General features: G+C 38.1%; 4 protein-coding genes across 4 annotated transcripts; all 4 read right to left on the bottom strand.

Moving 5' to 3' along the window:
- Positions 1 to 2,954: 2,954 nt before the first annotated feature.
- Positions 2,955 to 4,486, bottom strand: LOC145989298 (uncharacterized). Its single transcript, XM_083124629.1, has one exon. It carries the CDS (start codon positions 4,481 to 4,483, stop codon positions 3,209 to 3,211), a length of 1,275 nt encoding a protein of 424 aa, XP_082980755.1. The 5' UTR covers positions 4,484 to 4,486; the 3' UTR covers positions 2,955 to 3,208.
- Positions 4,487 to 9,887: 5,401 nt separating this feature from the next.
- Positions 9,888 to 11,774, bottom strand: LOC145989299 (uncharacterized). Its single transcript, XM_083124631.1, has one exon. It carries the CDS (start codon positions 11,680 to 11,682, stop codon positions 10,435 to 10,437), a length of 1,248 nt encoding a protein of 415 aa, XP_082980757.1. The 5' UTR covers positions 11,683 to 11,774; the 3' UTR covers positions 9,888 to 10,434.
- Positions 11,775 to 16,246: 4,472 nt separating this feature from the next.
- LOC145989035 (uncharacterized) lies at positions 16,247 to 17,497 on the bottom strand. Its single transcript, XM_083124332.1, has one exon. The coding sequence runs from the start codon at positions 17,495 to 17,497 to the stop codon at positions 16,247 to 16,249; it is 1,251 nt and encodes a 416-aa protein (XP_082980458.1).
- Positions 17,498 to 22,270: 4,773 nt separating this feature from the next.
- LOC145989036 (uncharacterized) lies at positions 22,271 to 23,518 on the bottom strand. Its single transcript, XM_083124333.1, has one exon. It carries the CDS (start codon positions 23,516 to 23,518, stop codon positions 22,271 to 22,273), a length of 1,248 nt encoding a protein of 415 aa, XP_082980459.1.
- Between the last annotated feature and the right edge of the window lie 2,470 nt (positions 23,519 to 25,988).

The following is a 25,988-nucleotide window of genomic DNA, read 5'->3' on the forward strand; positions in this document are numbered from 1 at the left end:
AAAACTTGGATGCTCCAACCGCGGGGGCGGGGGGTACGGGCGGGGGCTGCATCCCCCGAATTTCAATGAAAAAAACATAAAAATGTGGAGTTTGCCCCCTCTTCTCTAGCTACTTTGGGGAGAAAACCGGAACTTTTGATTGTTTTTTAAAGAATGGACATTCCGCAATAGAATGAAACTTGATTCATGTTCGTGGGTGCAATACAATTTGAATAATAAGGCAAAACGTAAAACTCTGTTTTTTCCCTCAAAACAGCGAATTTGCATATTATTCATAAAATTGTTATAACTCGGACACTATGGGACCAATCTACTTCGGATAACTTTTGTTTTTCAGGTAGAACATCGGTGCATGCAACCATGTAAAACTTGGATGCTCCAACCGCGGGGACGGGGGGTACGGGCGGGGGCTGCATCCCCCGAATTTCAATGAAAAAAAAACATAAAAATGTGTAGTTTGCCCCCTCTTCTCCAGCTACTTTGGGGAGAAAACCGGAACTTTTGATTTTTTTTAAAGAATGGACCTTCCGCAACAGAATAAAACTTGATTCATGTTCGTGGGTGCAATACAATTTGAATAATAAGGCAAAAGGTAAAACTCTAGCGAATTTTAGCCAATTTGAATTAGGAAACGATTGTGCAACAATTGTGCGTTTAAAGAAATCGATGAGCTGTTATATGATACGAACTGTTTTTCCTAACAGAGGGGTGAAGGCAGCCTTTGCAATCGTTTGTTTTGTCTCTACTTCTGTCTACTTTGTCTCTTAGACTCACGCTTTTGGCGCCTCTGGCTATCGTCAAGCTTCATTTCATTTCTAACATAGAGGCGACAGAAAGCTGACACCGCTAAACCTCTTCCAATACACCCACTCCTTGACCTCCCCCCTGCCACTACTTTCGGCTGGATCACAAGGTCTAAACACAAAGAAGAATGTGTGCCTTATCAGTACTAAATCACAGCGTTGGAAGCTTGGAGGAAAACAGCATCGTAAATACCAAGCATTCATTGTGTCTGTCAAGAGCCAACACGTGTTTGGGTGAGCCCAAACACGTGACATATTCCGAGAAAGGAGGGGGGATTTGGAATTTTCGTAAACACATGTTCCCGAACCGAACTGTCAGTGTTTCAACCTCAATATACAAATATAAGTGTGGCAAACCCTCGATAATTGTATCTAAAGCTGTTTGTTGCACATATGCAACCGCGGCTGACAGGGACATACATTTTTTGGTGCACATATGCAACGGCGGGGGACTAAAGGTTAAATGTAGCTCCTTGCCATAAAGACATGTAGTCCACATAGAGGCAAGGCTGCTAGGAATGGTATGGACACGAGATGAGACAAGACGTCTCGGTTTCGTCTCGAGTTGTAATTGGCTATCTTGTTCTCTGTCTTCTATCTATTTTAAGGTAGCTACCTGCTTGGTGTGTCTGACGAAGTCGCATAGGAAAGAACGAGTAAATGTTTCAATATAATATTAAATTCTCGAAAAAGATCGAGATTCTCGAACACTAATGATCGGTCTCGTCTCGTCTTGAATCTTACAATAGCGTATTTGAAACAATCAACATTGGTCGTTATCTTCCCAGATAAGTGTCTATGACTGGAGCCTTATTGTTATACTGTAGTCAGTTCTAATTTGCATTCCGTTACGCTTAATTCTTTCCGCACAAAAATGTATAAGCGCTGTAGCCTTTGTTTGTTTACTTTTCGGCCTTGAAATCCTTATGTAACGGAATTCATGAACATATTTAGACAATGCTAAAGAGCCGTTCTCTTTCTCTCTCTTTCATCTCTCTACAATGTTCATGAAGGGATTGCTCTTTTAACGGCACTAACCAGTGAAAGTGGTTCAAAAATAACATTTACTTACAAGTCCTACCTGTCTAAAAATCAGTATTGAGATATCTCGAAAGTTACCAGCATGCAACGAGATTAATTATCCCCATTTTTCTCTGTCTGAAACTTGCAGTGTTGACATTCTTATCTGCAAATGTCTAACCAGCTTCGTTTGTGGAATGTGAAAATACGACGGTGTCCCCCAAATGAACTTCAGCACTGTACAGCGTCTGCTTGGTTGAACACGGTTTCCTTGCACCATACCAGTCTGACACAGGTATACATCTTCACTACACCTAGTGCAAAAGTGCAGCGAACTAGATGGGGCCCATCAAGGATTACTTGGGGCCTTATCTCAGAACATAAATTGAAATAAAGTTTTCCGCTTGTCATATTCACCACTAGAGGTTGTTGTCGAGCTGGGGAGAATCCCCCATAAGACTAAAACGTACCTATCAACAAGGGTAAGTTGCCATCTTCTTGAGGGACATTTGTATCTGCCCTTGATGAAAATACTATTTATTAATGAAAAACAAATTATTCCTTATATTTTAAATTATTAACTTGTTAAACGTAAAAGTAGGATATAGTTTCTTTCAAACTTAGTGCAATCGATTACAACACTCCTGCTTATTATGATTGATTTGCTTTATTTTACTTCGCTTTCTGAGTCCACTTTTGGCTAATTGCGAAGATGGGGATGAGTGATGATATGATGAAATTGATGAATGGACACTCACAGATATCCATGCCTAGGCCGGGATTCGAACCCGAGTGCTTATTATGAAACTAACATTATGTTAACATCAGTTTAAGTATGTCCTATGGTTTCAGTTCCAATATTAAATTAGACCTGTAACTCTGAAAGCAGATGTTGACTGATCTAGGTTCTTTTTTATTATTTTCCTCTCTGTGCATAAAACAAATTTCAACAAAAATATGATACTATGCAAGAAAATCATCGAACGTATGGAAAGCTATCAGTTTATATGCACACAAAAAGATATGCCATTTCCTTTGCCAAATAACATGCTTATTTATCAGTACTTCATTTCTATTTATTGGCTAATGTCGATGATATGGAAGTTATAGAATCTTTGTGATAGACACAGCAATCATGTAGATTTTTAATTGAAATCAGTACATTGTATAGTGAATCAATTACACTGCTATTAAAAGCCAAGAAATTACCAAAAATGTATTCACAACCAATTACAGGAAAAATTAGTTGTATAGTTGTGCTACAATAACGAAATTTAGAAAAGCTCCTCATCGATTCTCAATATGTTGCGCGTAAAATGCACAAGTTATTGTTTTATTTCTGCTTAATTTACTGTCTGTCGAAGTACAATTTCAACAAAATATGTTTATACCTTGAAAAGTCCACGGAGTTCTTCAATTATAGAAATCATTTCTTTGCGAAAATCCGCATTGGAATTGAACTTGGCTGTAGCTATTGAGACCTTTTCACCATGAAATATGTTATCGAATTTATCACCCACCTCACTGTGGCTGGTCGGCAAAACTTCCTCCCTCAGCAGCATTACAGTTTTAAATGCAGCACATATGAGGATGCCGAACGACCGCACCGCTTCATAGTCCCTCTTCACATGGTCCATTTGTAGTGGCTTCATAGGTATACCGAACTTGGCGACACATTTGTTGAAAGATGAAGTATATTCCTCCAATATCTCGTTCAAGTGTTGGTTCCAGATATTCTTCTGTAAGCTCAAATACAGAAAGTAGTGGATGTCGAGGAAGGGCGATGCATAACGGGTCACTTGTAGGTCAATGAACTTCACTTCCATTGGCTGTCCATTATCGTCCAGGCGGAACATCATATTATTGGTCCAGCAATCGCCGTGGCATAAAACGTTCATCTGATCGGTTCTGGGTTTAACCAACTCTTGAAATTGGTCCCACATCGTACCTAGGTTCTTCTTCAGAGCAGGAACCAAGTGTTTGAACTCGGCAACTTCCTCACAAACAGCAAGTATCACCTTCGCACTTTCATCTATCATTGGCTTTATATTATTAACCTGGTGTTCGGAGAATACAAGGTCTACTTTGAAAACGGGGAACAAATCAAGTAATGTCTCACCTGCCTGTTTCTCTACTGCTACAGATGATGCGTGCAACTTGGCTAATTCTCTCATAACCAGTCGACAGTGCTCTAGCCCAAGAGAAGTATCGAAAGCGAGCGTCTTGAAGTTTGAACTCTGTAGGTCTTCAAGCACCAGAATATCGTTGGAGCCATCACATTCACCGAAGTAAAACCCGGGTAAAGGAAGAGGTGGTTCACAATACTTCTGCAGCTGAGGAACAACGGTTTCGTAATAGAAAACTTCCCTTTCAAAAAAATTTACCTCCGACATCAGTTTCAACTGCGCTTCCTCGAGTGGGAGGCGCTTCACTATAAGGGACACGGTTCGAACCTTTCCGCCAACAGTGAAGTCCACACTCACACGCAAAATGATGGAAGTGAATCCCTGTACGTCGTCAGTGGCTCTGATCACCCGTATCTTCTGAATGGAGAAATGCTGATTGTCGACGTAGTTCTTCACGGCTTTTTCGATAATTTCTTGTGACACTAGGTGGCTCACGTCGTCTGAAGACATCTTCACTGCAGGAAGTTCTTTCATTCACAGAGCGAGCGAAGAAAGTCTTCACAATTAAAGGTCTCTTTATGTGACGAAGCACCACTATTAGATGCAACGTTGCGAAAGGTCCTTAATGGTTGCGTAACAGTGCGTTATTGAAGAAGCTGTCCTTCGTGATTACGTTCTTGATTGAAGATAATAACGATGTTTTGCGCTTCTGCGCCATCAGTATCAAAAGCTTTTTTTTTTGTTTATGTTAGGAGCAAGTTTCTGAAAGCTGGCAGTGTATCAAGATGATAAAGAGGTATCTTATCGGCAGCGTTATGAAGGGCTTAATTCGAATATGCCATAAGTATTCTCGCATATGTGGAGGACGACAAATTTGTGATTTGAAGTCTCCCAAAATTTATTGTCTATTCCTTACAGCTTTTAATAATATTTGTAAATTTATATTTCTTCAAAATAATGATATGAAAATGCTTTCGTATAAAGCAGGCCTTCCTCTGATGTTTTTACAGATATTTCCTGGCTCAACATACAAATATTGACCCATTATTTCTTCACCTTTACGATATCCTATTACTTTGTGTTTGTTAACATTTTCAAATTCATGTGGAATGTTTGTGCCAAATATTAATTATTATATATTACAAAAAGTATCTTGAATTGAATTGTTGTTCTAAGTCCAGTTTATGGACATTAGGCTAATCGGGGCTGAACCTACAGTTTAAAATAGCATTCGAACTCTTGTTTTCAGGTGATGAAAAATAACAAAAATTGACGGGTAAAAATGCTAAGTATTTACTACAAGAAAACACTCTCGCCTATACGTTACTCAACACATGTAATCAACATGGAAGTAGGACTGCTGGAGCTGGTATCGAGACGAAATCAGCAACCCTTCATTGTGTCTCGGTTTCGCCAGGAGTTGTAAATACCTGCTTCGTTCTCTGTCTTATCTTTAATTTGAGGTAGCTATCTGCTTGGTGTGTCTGAGAAAGTCGCATAGGAAAGTACGAGTAAGTGTTTCAACATCATACCCAAGTCTTGAACTTCGGTCTTGTCTCGTCTCGAAAGTGTTGTATCGTTCTCGTCTCGAATTTTACAAATGCGTATTTGAAACAATCAACATTTGTCATTGTCTTTACAGATAAGTGTCTATGACTGGAGTCTCATTGTCAGTTCTAATTTGCATCCCGTTACGCTGAATTCTTTCCGAACCGAGATGTGTATGCGGTGCAGTTATACGTTTGTTTGTTTTTGTGTTGGAAGTGGCGTTAACTTCTTGGTAGCATAACAAATTCGACCTTGAAAGCCTTATGTAACGAAATTCTTCAACATCTTTAGGCAACGATAATTTGCCCCTCCCCCCCTCTATCTCTCTCTCTCCTTCAATTTTCATAGGGCTTCTATGGCCTCCCCGATGGCGCAGTGGTTGCGTCGTTGCCTTGTAATCAAGGGGTCTCGGGTTCGATACCCGGTGGAGGCACATAGTGGTTCGGATCCCACTTTAAACTGTAGATCCAGTCCCGATTAGCCTTACTGTGCATAAAGTGGGGTTAAAACATTAATTCAATCAATCAATCATAGGGCTTCACGATGGCGTAGTGGTAATCGGACTCGATACCAGGTGGAGGCACCTTGCATAGTTGTTTGGATTCCACTTTAAACTGCAGGTCTGGTCCCGATTAGCCTATCTGTCAATAAAGTAGACTTAACAATTCAAAAATTGAATTGTCATGAGGGGCTTAACCAATGAAAATGGTTCAAATATTACAGAAAGGTTGTTCGTACCCGTCTAACAATAAGTGTCGACTATATACTGTAAACGTCCCGCACCGTCGCCGTGCGTCATGCCTTGGGCTCGGGCTTCGGGACGCACGCAGATTTGAGTCTCCTGGGGGAAAGCGTAACAACTTTTCTTCTGAGATTTCTGCCTGTGTACGGGACCAGTGGTCACCCACCATCGTGAGGAAATTGGGGAGCTACGATTGAGTAGACCAACCCGGTTATGGAAACCTACAACAGAGACTGGGGGTTCCTCGTGCTGATCGCACGAACTAGTTGGATGAAGCCGGCAGTCGGTAGTTAGGCTCTGGCCCTCACAGGCTGTTGCGCCATGAGTAATTTATTTATTTATTGTATACTGTAAACAATTACCAGCATGCACAAAGAGTAATTATCTCTAATTCTATCTCTCTGCAACTTGCAAGGTTGACATTGTTATCTGCAAGTAGCTCAAGCTTCGTCGATAGACGGTGGAGGCGCATAGTGGTTCAGTTTCCACTTTAAACTGTAGGCCCAGTCCCGATTATCGTCTCTGTACATAAAGTGGACTTGAGACACGAAAACTCAAACTCGTTTGTGAAATGAGAAAATGCTACGATTTCCCCATAATGTAGTAGTTAATACTGCCACCAAGGAATAGAAAACTCCTGGAGACGATTTTATCGGTGAGGCATATTTCAATGATTCCAATCTCCATTTTAAACTTTTGGTTTAGTTCCGATTAACCTATTTGTGCAAAAAGTTAATTTAAAACAAACTTTTGGTATCCATGTTAAGGAACATTTCCATAGAAAGAATAAAAAGCGCAGATTAGACGTGTTTGCACATTACATCAGAATAAATTGATTATACGAGCATCAAGCATGAAACATATTATTTATGTTTGATTTATTTATTAATGATATTAAATATGATTTCTTATTGTAGTCAGTACATGGAATTCCATATCAGTTTAATTGATCTTGAGAGCCATTGCACAAAATTGATATTCAAATAAACTATGACATGATATTTGGTATTTCAATAGTAGTCAAATTTCTTACAGAGCTTCAATGTTACCTTGAAATTATGTACGTATTTCAGTTAGGTCAAAGTTTCTGCATTATTACCATTTTAATACAATGATTGCCATGACATGCATAAGAAATTTAACTATTCAAAAATCTATTGTACTTATTTTGCGAGTTGTATTACCAGTATAAAACTGTAGTTTGATTTGATTAACTTTCTTGAGTGGTGTAAACAAACAGAAACGGCTCTGAGTGTAGATTAGTGTAAGATTGTATTTTACACTGTCTTACGACTGTAACAAAGACGATAAAATATTTCAATGAGAAATAGTTCTTCTATTCTGTTTCACTCTCGTAACCTCTATGAGGTTCCTATGTACAAGAATTTTAATTTTGAAAGTGTTGTAACAAAAAGAAAAAAGAAAAAGACAAAGTTCAAGTGGAAATGTCCGCTTCACACAAAGAAAGCCTACGGTAACATTATATACTTAGAGGGCATGGTGCAGTATAATAAAATAATAATAAAGATTGTGAGTATGTGACACATGCCGGCCTCCGTGGCGGAGTGGTTAGTACACAGCGCTACGACGCCAGAGGTCCTGGGTGTTCTTTGAGTATCCCTTCCATCAATTCATCATATCATCACTCATTTTCATCTTCGCGATTAGCCAAAAGTGGTAGAAATCCGGTAAAATAAAGCTAATAAATCAATCAATCAATCAAGCATACGACTAGGGTTGTTAAAGGTCCAGGAATTTTAAATAAATTCAATTCCGGTCCAGGAGAGAAAATCAGCAAGCGTAAATGGTTTCTGGACCGTAAAGATCCTTTTATCTGCAAATATTTAAATTCGGTCCAGGAACCTCTTTTCCGAATCAATGTAAATTCGGTCAAGGAACATTTTTTCCAGGATCAATTTAAATACGGTCCAGAAACTTTTTTAAAAAAATAGAGTCCAAGTTCCGTATTGAAATGAAACAATACGCATCTTGGATCGAATTTTAAATTGTGCGAGAAAAAAGGTTCCGGTCCTATAGAAGAAGCCAATAGAATATATGAGTTCTTGGACCTTCAACAACCCTGCTTCTCATTACGAACCTGACGAGAAACAATTATCCACTTGTGAACATGAGAGACTAATCCAGGTGCTTACGAGCAATAGTTGCCTAAGTTGGACCACCACGTATTTGCCAAATTTGACCGGTCCATTTTAGGAGACGTTAGGTAAGGAAATATAATTATTGTTAAATTTCGACAGGAAGTAATTGGAGGACTGTCTTACTTTAGGTCCCAAGATGTCGAAAAGAGGGGAAATGGAACGAAGATGATTTGCAGATGGCTGTGGCTGCTTACAGAAACGGTGACTATGGACTCAATGAGTGTGCCCGCATATATGGAGTTCCAAAGGTTACAATAAAGGGACACTCTGACAGTAAAAATACGTTTTCGAATACAATAAAGTGCTTCGGTAGGCAAGCAACCTTTACTGCAGAAATGGAAAAATTCTCGCTGACCATATTCTGTTATTTGAGGAAAGGTTTTTCGGCTTCAGAATCAAAGATGTTCGTAAGCTTGCCTTTGATATTGCCGAGAAATACGAATTACACCACTGCTTTAACAAACAAGAAAGAATGGCATACAAAAAAGTAGTTTTATTCTTTTCTGAGTCGAATTCCGCAGCTTTCCCCGTCAACCAGAAGGAACATCAATGGCCCAAGCTTTAATAGGGAGATTGTTAACAATTTTTTGACCTTCTTGAAAAACTGTTGACTTAAAAGTTCAAAGTGATTTTTTCCATATTTTTATATTTTGTTTTTACATTAAGGACAGTCAGGCAAGTAGAGAAAAAGAGAGGGCGATGCTGTTTACAGTGACATTTTTCTCTCAATGTAGTTGCCGATGTATTTTCTTCAGTTTTAAAATATTTAACTTATGTAAAGAGCTGCTTGTTTCAATAAAAATATGTTAACACATCAGTGAAAAACAGTTCATACAAATATTATTTCCTTTTAAAAATTTGTGTTTCTTTATGTTACATTACATTAAGGTCATGTGTAGATCGTTTCAGCATAAGTTTCATATTTCCTATTCTTCAGTAAATACGTAAATACGTTGTAAGTATAATGAAAATTGTTGTATTAAAAATGTTGTTTTACGCAAAAACACTTTTAATTCAATTCTAATGTTAATAATAATTGTTATTTATAGTTTTACTTCTCAGGTCCAACTTAGGCAACTGTAAGTCCAAATTAGGCAACCGGTTTCCCAATTTGAACCATCTATCCAATTTCGTTTTTCTTATTTTATAAATGTTAGTACTTATATATTTTAGAATGTATTACTATCCGATGAAAGTGCATGTAATGTTCCATACTTTAACAAAAAAAATCGAATTAGTCATTAATAGAGAAATGAATTAAGAAAAACCAAAACTGGTCCAATTTCGGCAATCTTCCCCTACAATTTATATACAACCTAATTTGATTTCTGATAGTTGGAGTTATTGAAATTTATACAGTATTAAAATGTTTTATTATTGGAAAGAAAAACACATATTCATTGTAATTGATGATACGAAAATACTGAAATTTGTTTTACAAAATATTTTGATATGAATTTCTAATTATATCGATTTCCTTTTTGATCAGGTCTTCAATTCAAATCTTACATTTTTGGATATTATTATAAATTATAAAGTAAGCACTAAGATGCTCGGAGATAAGAACACAAAAGGCACTAAAATGTTTAAAATATGTACTGAAATTAAATTACATGCATTTAATTAGGAATTAAAATACAAAATAGGTTGTTAATCATTATTGTAATGTTCATTTGTAGTATACAATACTCATTCGAAGCTGTTTGAACAACACATAATGAAACATTTCAGGAGGAGATGACGCCCTTTCCACCTGTAAGTTGAATACTAGTTGAAAAGTTAACATATCATAGGTATAGTCTAATTTCTATCAGAGTATCTTGCATTAACCAATATAAGGCAGTGATAATTACAGGTACATTTGTTTCTTCGTGTTTAAAACCAAACGGCAAACATCGTGCTTAGGAAACATGTAGCTCCTAGCATGTTCGTACTTGTGCATGAATTATCAATAAATCAGATTTAAAAGATCTTGTATTATTACAATTTTGCTCAATGCCTGCAAATGTACAAAAATTCTGCCAATACACACTAATTTATAACTGGTAAACGTCACGTAGTTCCTCCATGATAATATTCATTTCCTTGCGGAATTCCTTATTTGAATTGAACTTTGCTTTAGCTATTGAAACCTTTTCGCCCAAAAACATCTTTTCGAACTTTTCGTCTCCCTCACTGTGTTTGGTAGGCATAACTTCCTCCCTCATAAGGATTACAGGTTTAAAAGCAGCATATACGAGGACACCGAACAACCGGACTGCATTGTAGTTCTTCTGCACTTGGTCCATATGTAAGGGGTCGATAGGTATGTCGAATTTGGCGATGCATTTGTTGAAGGATGAAATGTATTCATCCAATATAACGTTCAAGTATTGACTCCTTGTACTCTTGTCTAAGCTCAAATAGATGAAGTAGAGGATGTCAAGATAAGGCGATGCATACCGGGCGACTTGAAGATCGATGAACTTTACCTCAATCGGTTCTCCACTATCGTCGAGGCGGAACATCATATTGTTGGTCCAGAAGTCGCCGTGACATAATACGTTCATCTGGTCGGTTCTAGGCTTCACTAAATCTCGAAACTGATCCCATATTGTATCCATTTTTACCTTCAGTTCAGGAACCAAGCTCTTCAACGCAGGAATTTCGCCACACACAGCAACTATCACTTTGGCACTTTCATGAATAAGGGCCTTCATGTTTGAATTGGCTTCGGAGAATACAAGGTCCTCCTTGAAAATGGGGAACAAGTCGATTAATTCCTCACCTGCACGTTTCTCTACTGCTACGGATGATGCGTGGAGCTTGGCTAATTCTTTCATAACCAGTCGACAGTGTTGAAGTCCAAGAAAAGCGTCGAACCCGAGATTCTTGAAGTGTGAACTACTTAAATCTTGAAGTATCAAGATATCGTTGGAGCCATCGTACTCACCGAAGTAAAACGTTGGTAAAGGAAGGGGTGGTTCACAATACTTCTTTAACTGAGGAACTACGGTTTCATAATAGAAAACTTCCCTTTCGAAAAAGCTCAACTCGGACATCACTTTCAACTGCACTTCCGCAACTGGGAGACGTTTCACTATGAGGGACACGGATTGAACCTTTCCACCGACCGTGAAGTCTACACTTACAAGCAAGATGGTGGAAGCGAATCCCTGTATCTCGTCAGTGGGCCTGGTCACCCGTATCTTCTGAATGGAGAAAGGCTCGTTGTCGACGAAGTTCTTCACCGCTTTCTCGATGGTTTCTTGTGACACTAGGTGGCTCACGTCCTCTGAAGACATCTTCACTGAGAAAACTCGAACCTGGTTCACTGGCTTTTCGACGTTACAAGTTAGAGAGAACAGCAGAGTAAAAACTCTATTGACCCTGACACTCCTCTTGCAACGTTGCGAAAGCACAGGAAATGTAGGGAGGGACTGGTTGCGTAATCGGTGCGCAACGTAGGCTGTCCTTCAAGCTGATGTTGCCAATGATTGTGCCAGACATAGGATTTGTATCGGACCTGCGTTTCTGCAGGTTGAATGATAACGGTCTATGCACGTGCTCCCTAGCAAACAAGATATGCCAAAGTATAAAGAGGGAATAGATAAGCTTATCTTAAGCATGTGCTCCGTTTCTGTGAGAACACAAGATATTTTTCACATTAAGTGAGTGTATTTTGTTGACTACACTAAAGGTTTGCGGTCACGAAATTGAAATCACAACTCATCATTTCTTCAACTACATTCTTCATGTGAACGATGTTAATATAACAAAACCACGTGACTTCTGAGAACGTTTCCTGTGTGTTAATTCCGGTAATTGCCGTGTGTATATATACGGAAGTTATAGGTGGGGTTCAAATTATAGCAGCCCAAAGATAATATAATAGTTATAATTTTATTATTATATATTTACAGTTATTAATAAACAGTTTTTATTGTAAACAATAACATCTTCTGAACAATTTGAATTTAAATATTGACTTGATGATACATTAATTGTATTAAACTTAACTATATTATTTTATGTATTTAAATTTGTTACATTTAAGCTTCTATTTTTATTGATTGATTGATTTGGTTCAATTTACTTAGCTTTTCTGCCACCTTATGGCTAATCGAGAAGATGAGGATGATTTGTGATACGTCGAAATTGATAAAGGAACACTCACAAAAAAGCCCATGTCCAGGTCGGGATTCGAACCCGGGCTTTTATTTTTAAAGCACCTACTTGATATTAACATACATTTCTAAAGCTTAGCAACTAATATAGTGTCATTATTAATTTTGAGTTGTTGTTTATTTGATTAAATAATTAATGCATTAAACGAAAATCCTTCCCTTATATACAGTCATGGTTCTGGCAATATTTTCCCCATGGATACATTGATCCTAATTGAGTTTTATTCCAACAACTTCAGTATAGCAACTACGACGAGTGATATGGCTTTATATGGCAACGGTCCTGCCATTGGAATAAAGAATAGGATTCCTCACATGCCTCGTCTCCTTTCCTTACATTGTCTTCGTTCTTACAGCGGATACAGAGAACCGTTGCATTTACGATTTCTTGTCAGTTGATGTTTGAACATTTGAAAGTTGAATTCTAATGCATACGGTTTTACCTTACAAGAAAATTGAAAATTTCCAGCTCTTAGTACATAAAATTGGTAAATTCCATCAGGCAATTGCCGTTTAGAAAATTAGTAGCATTCATATTTTAGTCCTTTTTGATATGTTTATTCTCAAGTAATGCAAAAAATTAATATTGTCCATCTTAGCATGGCAGCAAAGTTTTAATCTATTCTGTTGCTATGAAACTCGACAGAAGTGTATTTTCCGAATTTGGAAGTTAAGGCTAAGTAGGCAGTTGAAAAAGGAAACTTTACACAAGATAAATTTAATATTCAGCACAACTGTTTTTTAATTTTTTTAGCATTTCATACACTCTGCGTACTGAAATGCATAGTTATTCAATTATGTTATTAAATTTTACATACCTCGTTCGAGAAAGTCCTTGAAAAGTTGAGGAGCAATTATGCTCATAAACATTTGTTGTGTGATCTCTCACATGAAACTAATTTTTACAGTTTTGAGAACTATGGAACCATTTATTCTTTGGATTAAACGGTGGAATAAAAAGCATAGCATGGTTCCTACTTTTACGTTGATTTTCCTTTAGATCTAACGCAGTTTTTACTTTGATTTTTCTGTTACTAGGTGAAATTTATTTATACCATTTGCAATAAAAATAAGCTGCGTATTTCTGACTTGAAGTGAGCAATGCCATATCCTGGGGAGTTGTCGACCGACCGGTTTGATCCCTCTCCTGACGCCCACGACTGACATATACGAGGGCCGTACCGAAAGTAATGCAAAAGTGGTTATAACCTCTTTATTAACTGATGTAGATCGTTCAAATTGCACATGTAGTTGGAGTGTATATAAACCAGCTACTCAACATAGTCTCCATTTAAAGCTATGAATTTGCGCCATCGTTGAACCCAATTCTAGAATCCTCTCTGAAAAAAGTCCGGTGTGCACTGTCAGACATCCACAGAAGGCTGCAGAATGTGTACGGAGATGACACCATTGACAAGAGCAATATGCACAGGTGGATGAAGAAGTTTACAGAAGGGGAAACCAGTATTAAAGACAAACTACGCAGTGGGAGACCATCAACTGCGACCACTGACACGAATCGTCAGTGAGTGGATGAGTTGATTGTGCGTCATTCTCCTTCATTTCCTGGAATGCGGCCGTACCATCAACAGCGAGCGGTACATTGAGATACTCCATAAGCTTAAAGAAGCCATTAGGAGGAAGAGACCGCACAAGAATCTGAAAGCGATCCACATTCACCATGACAATGCGCGACCACACACCTCTTTGGCAACAAATCAGATGATCGGCAAAATGGTGTTGTCCGTGGTACCCCATCCACCGTACAGCTAGATCTGGCACCCTCAGACTTCTACTTGTTTGGTCCCATGAAAGACAGTCTTCGGGGACAACGATTTGATGACACAGACGAGGTGAAAGTGGCTGTGAAGAAGTGGATGTCGGACAGTGCACACCGAACTTTTTTCAAAGAGGATTCTAGAGTTGGGTTCAACGATGGCGCAAAATGCATAGCTTTAAATGGAGACTATGTTCAGTAGCTGGTTTGTATAGAGGAAGAGTCACTCCAACTACATGTGTAATTTGAACGATCTATATCAGTTAATAAAGAGGTTATGACCACTTTTGCATTACTTTCGGTACGACCCACGTATGTTTTGTCGTCGATTAAATTTCAGCCTTGCACGTAAAGTTTTGCTTGCGCGCATGCAACGCTACCCTCAGTCGATAACTTATTCAAATTGTTTCTTGTTACTTAGGAAAGTGCCTTTCCGATGGCGTAGTGGTAATGTAGTCTACTCCTAAACAGGGAGTCCCGGGTTCGATACCCGGTACGTAGAGGTTCGGATCCAGAGGCGGCAACTTCATCTAAAAATAGGGGGAGGGGGCAAGATTGACAACAATATATTTTTTTACGTGTAATGTATATAGCTACTTCTTGAAAAGTTGGGGTGGGGGGGGCGAAAGTGTCTTCCACTCCCCCTAAGTCGACGCCTATATTTGGATCCCACTTTAAACTGTAGGTGCATTCCCGATTAGCCTTTCTTTTCGTGCATAAAGTCAGCTTAAATACAAACTCAAACGCACAATACTTAAGGAAAGGCCCTCTATAATACCGATTGTCACTTGTCAATCATTTGGCTCCAACTTAGAAACATAGAACCAGGCAGATGGAAATATTAATTATGCTAGAACCAGGCTAGAACTCGAACATGGAACGTTCGATGGGAAGATCGTGAGTCGACCACTCAGTTTGCTAGGCAACCCAAGCGGCACAAACTAATTCGGTCGTTATCTTTCTCGAAAGTAGATGTTTCATTCCTTCTTCCTACAGTCGCTTCTAATTTGTTTCCTGTTAGGTTGAGTACTTTCCACGCCACGATGCAGTTATTCGGTTTTTGCCTGCAAAATGGAGATGAAGTTAACATCCTGGTGACGCAAAAGCATCGACCTTCAAACTCTTACGTAACGAAATTCTTGAACAACGTTAGCCAGCAATTATGTCTTCCTCCAGGTATCATAACGGTACTATCAGGAAAGATTGGTTAATGTGTCCGTACCAGTTTTTATGGAATGTGAAGACACGATAGGGTCTCCCTGCTGGTGTAGTTGCTAACACTGTCGCATTATCAAGGGGTCCCGGATTGGATTCTGAGTGGAACACGTTTCAGGAAATCCGGCACCACTTTAAACTTGCCTGTTTGTGCATAAAACGTACTTATAGATTATGAAAACACAACATGCTTCAGATATACTAAGCCAAAAAAATGGTTTGTTTTGTGAAAAAGTCATTTAGTAGCTGCATTCACAATGTACATTTTTACTTCCATTACAGACGCTGACACAACTCATGGTTCTACTATAAAGTGTCTTTGTATAATATATTGCAGGATATATTACAAATAAACTCTGCGAACAAACATTGCCAGAAATATTTAAATGAGCATCAGAAAGCTTTCGTTCACTTTCTGTCTTTAATTAATGGATCTCAATTTCACAAAAAGCATCCACATTTGATATCGTAATTTATACAATGAATGTCTATGCATTGTATTGAGAGGTATAACTATACAATAAGCTCAGAATCAAATAAGCAATGATGTATTGATCCCCTAATAGCAAAATTAATGAACGTTGCCGCACACATAAGTGTTGCCAGATGCATCAAAATTTGAAACATTGCATTCTTTTACTATTTTACTGAAATGTTTGTCATGGCACACAATTTCTGAATGGACAGGATTTATAACTTATACACATCACAAAGGTCTGCAATGATTGCATGCATTTCTTCGCGGAACTCTGCATTAGTCTTAAACTTAGCAACGGCTGTAGTTGTCCGCTCGCCAAAAAGCACATTTTCGAATTTTTCGTTCTCGTCACCTTCGCCTCTTGGTAGCGTTTCTTCCTTCAGCAACCACATGGGTCTAAAACAAGCACCTATGAGAACACCATACAATCTCAATGCATCGTAGTCCCTTTTCACTTGATCCATTTGCAGGGGCTGCACGGGTATATCGCACTTCGCAATACATTTGTTGAAGGAGGAAATGTAGTCTTCCAATAGCTCTTCCAAATGTTCATCCCTAATGCTTTTCGATATACTGAAATGTAGAAAGTGGAGAATGTCCATGTAAGGTGACGTGTAACGACTAATTTGCATGTCGATGAACTTAACGTCCACTGGCTGTTCATCTTCATCGAAGCGAAACATCATATTGTTGAACCAACAATCGCCGTGGCACAGTACGTTAATCTGGTCGCTTCTAGGTTTTACCAACTTGAGGAGTTGCTCCCACAGTGTGTCCAAATTCCTCTTCAAGGCAGGAATCAAGTGCTTGAACTCTGGGATTTCCTCGGACAGGGCGAGAATTATTTTGGCGCCTTCGTCTGTCATTGGCTTCATATTACTACGTCGGAGTTCGGAGAACAGGGCATCTTCCTTCAAGATGGGGTACAATTTGTCCAATTTCTCACCTGACTGCATCTCTACTCCTGCCGACGCTGCGTGCAGCTTGGCCAGTTCTCTCACAACCACTTTGCAGTGCTGAAGCCCCACAGTGGAATTGAACCCGAGCATCTTGAAGTTTGAACTGCTTAGGTCTTCAAACACCAAAACGTCATTCTCACCGTCATAATGGGTGTAGTAGCAGACAGCCAACGGTAAGGGTTGTTCACAGTATTTACTCAAATTCGGAACGATGGACTGATAATAGACAGTTTCCCTTTCGAACACCTTCATCTCCGACATCACCTTCAACTGAACTTCCACAAGTGGGAGACGTTTCACAATAAAGGACACGGTTCGAACCTTGCCAGCAGCAACAAAATCCACATTCACGCGTAAAATGATGGATGTGAATCCCTCCAACTCGTCAGTGGCCTTGGTCACTCGCATCTTCTGAACGGAGAAAGGCTCATTGTCCAAGTACTTCTTCAGTGCTTCTTCTATGATGTCTTGTGTCACCATATGGCTCAGGTCTTCTGATGACATCTTCACTTGTAGAATCAGAACTTGGTTCACTGGCCTGTAACGAAGCTCTTCGCGCGCACAGACTTTTAACGGGATGACACTGTGACTCAACGTTGTGAAGGAAGAGGTGAAGATTGCGTAATCTCGTTCAAGAGAGCTCTTTGCGTCTGAAGTTGTTGGGAGATAATATCAACGCTCGCACTGGCGCTATTGCACGTTCAACTTGGCCACATTTGCACGTAAACTCTTGCATCATCGATTGAAAGCAGCGTTGCGAGCAAGCAAAACTTCATGTGAAAGGTTTGAATTTCACTCGTTGCGAAAACGCATGTGTACATCTCGTATACAATTGTGGCATGTTTTCCCTTTTTTTCTCTCTTAAGGCTGGTCTGCATTAGGTCAGTAGACAAACCGGTCATGGGCGCGGGAGGAGGGCGGTGGGGAACCGGTCCGTCAAACCCTCCCCCCAGTATAATATGGTATTGGTCATTTCAAGTAGCAAGAAAGCAGAAAGCTTCTTATTTTTTATGTGTAATAACAAACAAGTTTCACTTAGTATTCGATTTGATTTTTGTTATTTAACGTCCTTTCCTGCCACTTTTGGCTAATCGCGACGTGCAGTTTTCACAACCTTAAGTCAGTTACAGGGCAGCCACTTCCTTAACAGAATACGATTTGTGTTTGGAATCATTATCTTTATAAAATTTGAAATTATCCCATTTTTCAGCACTCCTGTGCAATATTCTTTTCAAAGTTGTCAGATAATGCCCCTTGTTCATTCTGATATGGGGGACTGTTTTCCAGTGATAACTAGCATTCCTTGTAAGTCGCTGTCCTGTTTCTGGATACACAGCAGTCTCGGTATCTGCTCCAAGTTGCATGGCTGCTTTCTGAATACATAATTTGGGGGTTTTCTTGATTTTTCATATCACAGCCCGTTCATCTCGTTCGCCTGTTTACCTTGGCCGGCCTTTCTGGGGTATGAAAATGGAATCCCATTTTCCTTTTCATAACTATTTATTGTGTCACCTACAGTACTCTTATACATATTTAACATTTGTGGAATTTTCCTGTTCCAGCATCTTTTTGCATAAATGCAAATAAATAGCAGCCGATGCTAGAAGATTGAGTTATTGTTTTTTTTTTTTTTTTGTTTGTTATTTTCCTCTTGTACTTTAGTCAGGAGCAACCGCAGCAACAACTGCGTAGTCAAGAAGCAACACTTGTTGTTCTTACCCCTGAATCTTAGTAAGGAACTACGTAACAGGAACGTTAGACATGTACGATATGTCCGAATATTAAAGTAACCTCTATTTTGACACCCAAACACAAAAATATTTAATACTCGTAAGGATAAGGCATTTTTAGATTTAGATTTTAACAGATACATACAGTGTATTATATCACCTTTTACATTTATATGCATATTCTTAATTTCGAAATATCGTGAAAAATGATAACATTAAAATCCAGGTATGTCTATTAAATTTCCTGGTTTTCAAGGCGAACTTTCCAAAAATTCAAGGATGCAAGCAGATGTTTTCTCTATTCCAACCTTACCTATTACCGACTCTCACCCTTCCTTCCATACACAAAAATATTGACAATATGAAGGGTTTGTATGATTCCAATGTAACAAAAATATTACTTAATCAACTTCAAGATATATTATTTTGTAATAATCTTCCGTTTGTCAGATAGATTGTTCTGTAAAAGACGCTAACAAAGTAAACGGATTGAGAAAATTTTGTTTTATTTTTTGTGTAGCTTTCTTTTTCATCCTCAAAGAAATGAATGAAATAAAAGCTAAACTGAGAGAAACTTGCCTCAGGGCATTTATAAACATGTATAAATTTAATGGAATATCGAATAAAAAAGATGTGGCCGCGGTCTGACTACCATGCTAAAAGTCCCGGGTTCGATCCCCGGCCGGTTCAATTCCGGGAACTTTTCTAACGTTGGAAGCGGCCCCGGCGCGTCGAATGACATGGGTACCTGGGGGAAACCCTGGAGGGTAAAGGCGGCCAGGGGCGTGATGCTGATCACATCACCCCCTCTCACGACCGGATCAAGAAAGTGTGGGGCGTTACCCCCACACCCCCTATACGCCTTTATGGCGTGGTGCTAAGCACAGGGGAACACTTTACCTTTTTTTTACCTTTTATGGAATAAAAAAGTTGCAATATTTCACGTCTACGGAGAAAAAATTGGAATAGAGAAAACATCCGTTTGTTCCTTTTCTTCATGTTTTGCCAAAATTCAGTAATAATTTCCAGAGACAATAATTCACACATAATTTCACGTGTAGTTCCGGAATTCAAGGGATTCCAAGTGAGTAGCCACCCTGATATTGTGCAGCAAATTACACATACGTAATTCATTTTTCATATCAACAAGCTATAACCGATTGTTGTAGGACGTATAGAATATTATTAGGTGTATTTCAAAAATATAATTTACACATTAACCTGCCTGTGAATATAGTAAAGGAAGTTAGTTATCCTCACACACTCACTTGCCACTTGAGGAAAAAATTTGAACTACTAAGTAGTTAGTTGATGTCTTATACTCTTTATCAACTAGATACTTTTTGAGGGGTGTTTAGAATGCTTTAAAAATTATAGAAAGTATTCATACAGCATAGAAATTTAACCTTTACGTTACTTAAGTAGTTATTTTATGTCAATTTCATAAACATCCATAAAATGATAGTGATCAGAAGGATGAATGGTGAATTTGACGAAACAGGAGAAACATATAGAATGAAACAATATTGAAATAAATATTAACTAAAAATACAAATAGACATTTAAATACGTATTGCAATTGTCTAAAATGCAACTTATTATTATTATTATTATTGAAAGTAATACTGTAATTTTCTGATCGACTTCATACTAAAGATTTTCTAAAACTTAATTAATAGATGTATATCATTTCAACGCAAATCTCTCATTAATTACAAACAACATGGGCGGGTTTCTGAAGAACAGACCTACGTACTTACAAATGTATGCGAAATAACTGAATTTACTTTTGAATCACTATCTCAAAGGAAATAAGTTGACACACTTTATTTGGATCATGAAATCTTCCAATGCAAACTAAGTTAATTATAGTTATAGACAGTCATTGTCATTGGTTTCATAGTTACTTGACTGTGAAAATAAATAGCTGCCTTTCTGAACTTTTAAGCATGAAAAGCGGAGTTTCACAAGTATTCTCGTTATGTCCTCATTTGGTTCTGCTCTATATGATTGATTTCAGTCACAAATTGTAATCTGCTATTATATGCTTATGATTTGAAATTTTTCAAAGAAATTAACACCATTCAAATTGTTTACTACTACAAGAACTTGACTCCGTTGACAAATGGATGCTATGAAACAAATTTGAAATCAATGTTGGAGAGATACGCCAGACGTACACATTAAACAGACTTTAATTATAAATTAGAGGACACACCTCTAAATCTCGATTAATGATGGAAAACTTAATCAAAAGATGGAGAAATGTACCTAGGTAGGTACGAGTAATTTGAGCGTGTTCCTCTTTCTTTTTACAACCCTATTCGTTCATCTCTACAATATGCTTGCCAAGTTCTGTTTCCATTCTCCACAAAACGAAATTCGTACATATTAGAAAATGTGGCAATAACCTTTTAGAGATTTGCATATTACCTTTTTAAAATGTTTCAAGTCTCTTATGATTATGACAACCTTTATAATTATTTTTCTTCAAAATTTTAAATTGAAAACTTTGAACTAATAATAGATGTATGTTCTAGTTTTATAAAGAAGACTTTAATGGATTCAAATGATATCAATACAATTTTGTCATACATAACACACAGTTCCAAAATACATGCTCAGAAATCCAGTTTGTAACACTAAATTCTAGCAGGCATTTCTCGCCTCTTGCCAGTAAGTTGGTAGAATATTATAATAGTAATATGTTTAATTGTGTATATTATTCAATGTGTTAAAGTCATTAAAGCTTTATTTTGGCCACTATGTATGATTTGGAAAATTCTGTAAATATTAACTTATGCCAAATTAGAATTAGATTTAGGTTTAGACTTCATACTACGTATATATTGACTGATTGATTGATTTGGTGTTTTAAGTCCACTTTATGCACAGTAAGGCTAATCGGGACTTTTCATACAGTTTAAAGTGGGATCCGAACCACTATGTGCATCCACCGGGTATCGATCGAATCCGGGACCCCTTGATTACAAGGCAACGACCCTATCCCTGCACCATCGGGTCGGCCCTATTCATACTATATACTTGATGAGTTACATGTATACTGTATTGTATATTTGCCTTAAATGTATTTCCAGTATTGTATAAAGGATATACTGTTGACCACTAAAATAACCATATTTCTATTTCTATAGTTTTTACGCAATATCATTCCAAGATGTCAAAACAATGTACAACGATAAACTTCAGAGAGTATAATGGCCAATGTCCATTGTTAGTCGAAAAATAAATATATTACAGGTGTATATAGTTGTAGTTTCATTTCTATCTCAGTCTGAATTTAATCAATATAATGAAATGATAAAATTACAAATGAAACAATTCTCACTGAAGCCCTACAGAAATACACAGCTTCAGCAGGAATACTATCAATTTCTTATCTAGTTTCAAAAAAGGACAGCAAATGTAGTTCTGAGCTTGGTGGTACTTCGTTATGAATGATTGATCACTAAACCAAACATAGAAATCGTAGTATGATTTGACTTAAATGTCTAAAAAATACAAAATTCCTACAAATACATATCAATTACAACTCATACATGTCAAGTAGGTCCGAAACAATTGCGTTCATTTCCTTGCGGAAATACGCATCGGAATTGTACTTAGCTTTAGCTATTGAAACTTTTTCACCAAAAAACATTCTATTAATTTTTTCTTCCAAGTCACTGTCATTGGTGGGCATAACTTCTTCTTTCAGTAGCCCTATAGGTTTAAAAGCAGCTTGTATGAGGATACCAAACGACCACACTGCATCGTAGTCCTTCTTCACTTGGTCCATTTGTAGGGGATTGACAGGAATGTCGAATGTGGCGATACATTTGTTGAAGAATGAGATGTATTCCTCCAATATATCGTTCAAGTATTGACTCCTGGTATTCTTGTCTAAGGTCAAATACAGAAAGTAGAGGATGTCAAGGAAAGGCGATGCATATTGAGTGACTTGTAGATCAATAAACTTCATTGCTATTGGCTGTCCATTATCGTCCAGGCGGAACATAATATTGTTGACCCAACAATCGCCATGGCATAATACATTCATCTGGTCGGTTCTAGGCTTCACCAGTTCTAGCAACTGCTCCCATATCGTATCCAGTTTGTCCTTCAGGGCAGGAACTAAGTACCTGAATTCAGAACTTTCCTCACACACACCAAGTATCGCTTTGACACTTTCATTAATCATAAACTTCACACTTGAATTGGATTCAGAGAACACAAGGTCATTCATCAAAATGGGGAACAAGTCGATTAATTTCTCACCTGAGTGTTTCTCTACTGCTACGGATGCTGCATGGAGCTTGGCTAATTCCTTCATAACCAGTCGACAGTGTTGAAGCGCAAGACATGCATCCAAGCCGAGCGTCTTGAAGTTTGAACTCTGCAGGTCTTCAAGGACCAAAACATCGTTGGAGCCATCATATACACCGTAGTAAAACTCGGGTAAAGGAAGAGGTGGTTCACAGTATTTCTTCAACTCAGGAACAAAGGTATTATAATAGAAAATTTCCCTTTCGAAAACATCCATCTTCGACATCATCTTCAACTGCACTTCCGCCACTGGCAGGCGCTTCACTATGAAGGACACGGTTCGAACTTTTCCACCGGCCGTGAAGTCCACATTCACACGCAAGATGATGGAAGTGACTCCCTGTATATCGTCGGTGGCTCTGGTCACCCGTATCTTCTGAATGGAGAAAGGCTCATTGTTGACGTAGTTCTTCACTGCCTTCTCGATAGTTTCTTCTGACACTAGGTGGCTCAGCTCCTCTGAAGACATCTTGACTACAAGAACTCGAAGCAGATTCACTCACAATCTTCTGATGTTTCTAGTTAACGGGATCTATGGAAGCTTTTTTCGCACGCACAGCCTTTTAACAGAGCAAAATCGTGACGTCGGAATAGGGGAGTGAACGATTGCATAATCCCTTGCAACTGAGACTTGCTTCCGTCTGGCCTTGGTGACTTCGAGTAGTGACGCAATGAGAAGAGATCGAAGAATACACCGATATCGTTCCCTAGAACTCTGGCGGAGTTAGAAAAGGGGGGAAGTTGGGTGCGAAGCCATATGGAAAGAATAACCTAGAATATAATCTGGATTGTTTATTATTATTTCTTGGTTATTGTTGTTACTATTGCAATTTTTATTTCTCAAACGTCGTTCTTTTTAGACTTTGTCTTTCATTCACTTTAATTTAACGTAGAACGTACTTTTCTGTTGGTTTTTTTTTTCGTATTAATAAACCCACACAGCGCGTTGCAACGTCAGGGGTCTCGGGTTCGAATCCCGGCCTGGGAATAAATAAATTATGTGAAGTTGTTTTGAATCTGCTATACGAAATCTTGTTTATATGTAAATTAATTTGAACCACAGAGAAGGAAACTAAAGGTGAGGGGAACAGACAGGCCGGTACCCAGGATTTTTTTCAGGGCGGCCAGCGAACCAAAAGCAGATTTTATCAATTTTCTGTAACGAGGCACGTCATATGTATTAATGTTGTAAACATATATAGTATATACACACACACCATACCTAGGTATATATATATATATATAGGAGAGGGTGCTTGGATGCTAGGAATCCTTGACGAACGACATTTTCTAACCTGCGATTTTTTAAAAATTAAATAATAAGAATGGCCTACGAGAAGCAACATATGTTTGTGCGGTGATAGATGAGTGTTCACCCATTTTGCAAAATCAAAGTTCCTGACTTTTCCAGGCAATTTACATAACTTTTCAGACTACTGTATAATGATTTAACATGCTAATAAATTAGAGTTGTACTTCAACTTTGCAAGTTAATCAAACGAATCAAGTTTGTTGAACATTTTTGAAAATAAATGAAAAATAAAAAGAAGGAATTAATAAAAAAAAAGGAAGATTGTTGGGAAGATAAAACGAAATGCATTTTCGGTTACAAGCAAGCAATCAAACATCATGTAATGTACCTGACTTTTCCGGGTTTTGAACGCTTTTAAAAGAATTCCTTTGTTTCCAATTACCTTCTCACTCTTATTCTGGTTTTCCGGACTTCTCCAGTTGTCCAGGACTTTAAGGTCAGTGCGAACCCTGTAAATTAATTATATCCTAGCCGTTCCCTTCAGATGTGACTTCACCCTAGCAGTGTCTCTGCTGGCAAAATATTGTTTCGCTTTTTTTCGCTTTTGGAATCTTATTTGACAGTAAAAATAAATGCCAGTGGCAACCAAGAAGATATTAAGTTTAGTTGCATAGATGTGGGATAGAAAATGCAATTTGCAGCATCTTGCAACATCGAATTTTTTCATCTTGATGTCCTCTACATACTGTAAAAGTTGTCAGTCTTGTATGGTCACACCCCGTGTATTTATGTTCGACAATTACAAGTAGAAAAGAATAAAAGTTATAATAAAATAAATTCAGATTGACTGAATCTCGTAAATAATATTGTACTTATTTTCTTGAGTATTTTGGGAAAATAACAATATCTGTTGAAAGTACTTCAGGCAATCTTTTGTACCCAAAATCTAGCAACGATTTCTGCGACATGGATTCTCCTATTTACATATAATCGTAAGCCATTCTATGATTGGCAGAATCGATATCAGTTGCAGAGAACCCCTGATGCTGGAGAAAGATAAAGGTTTTATGCTTCTGCTCAGTGGCGGCGAAAAGGGACCAGACCCCCCTATATGGTTGATATTGTATTGCAGTCATTGAGGAACCTTTGTCCCATAATGTAAATATCATACAAAATTCCTCTTTCTGCAAATTAATGTTAAAAATTAGTGACACTGTAACAGAAGGAACCATTCAATAATCAAGGAGGGACTCCTATTTCTCGAGTGTCAAACAACTGTTTTTGACTCATAAAAGAAATTCAGACAATTTTAAAAATGTACACAGTATTCTACAGAAAGTCCTGTATAACCAATACAATGCCTGTAGTTGCGCAAGAGTCTTCCTTTATAGCACATAGTGTCCGAGCCGAGACGAAAATAGTCGGGACATGGATTGAAAGGAATGGACTTTCCCGACTAAATCGGATGCCTTGCACCAGTGGTCATAAATCTAAAATTGCCAAATATTGCAGACAGCAGCATTCTGGAGCCCATTCATTTGTGTAAGAACAAAATCGAAATTCTTGCAAAATTTGAAAAACCATCAATGTTATTTTCATAGGTCTTTATACGTTCAAATTAAAATTTATCATGGCTCGAGGGGTGGGGGCATGCCCCCCTGCCCCTCCTTGGGTACGGGCTTGGGAA

This window comes from Lepisma saccharinum, chromosome 6 (genome assembly GCF_977018435.1).
Source record: "Lepisma saccharinum chromosome 6, izLepSacc3.1, whole genome shotgun sequence".
Classification (NCBI taxonomy): domain Eukaryota; kingdom Metazoa; phylum Arthropoda; class Insecta; order Zygentoma; family Lepismatidae; genus Lepisma; species Lepisma saccharinum.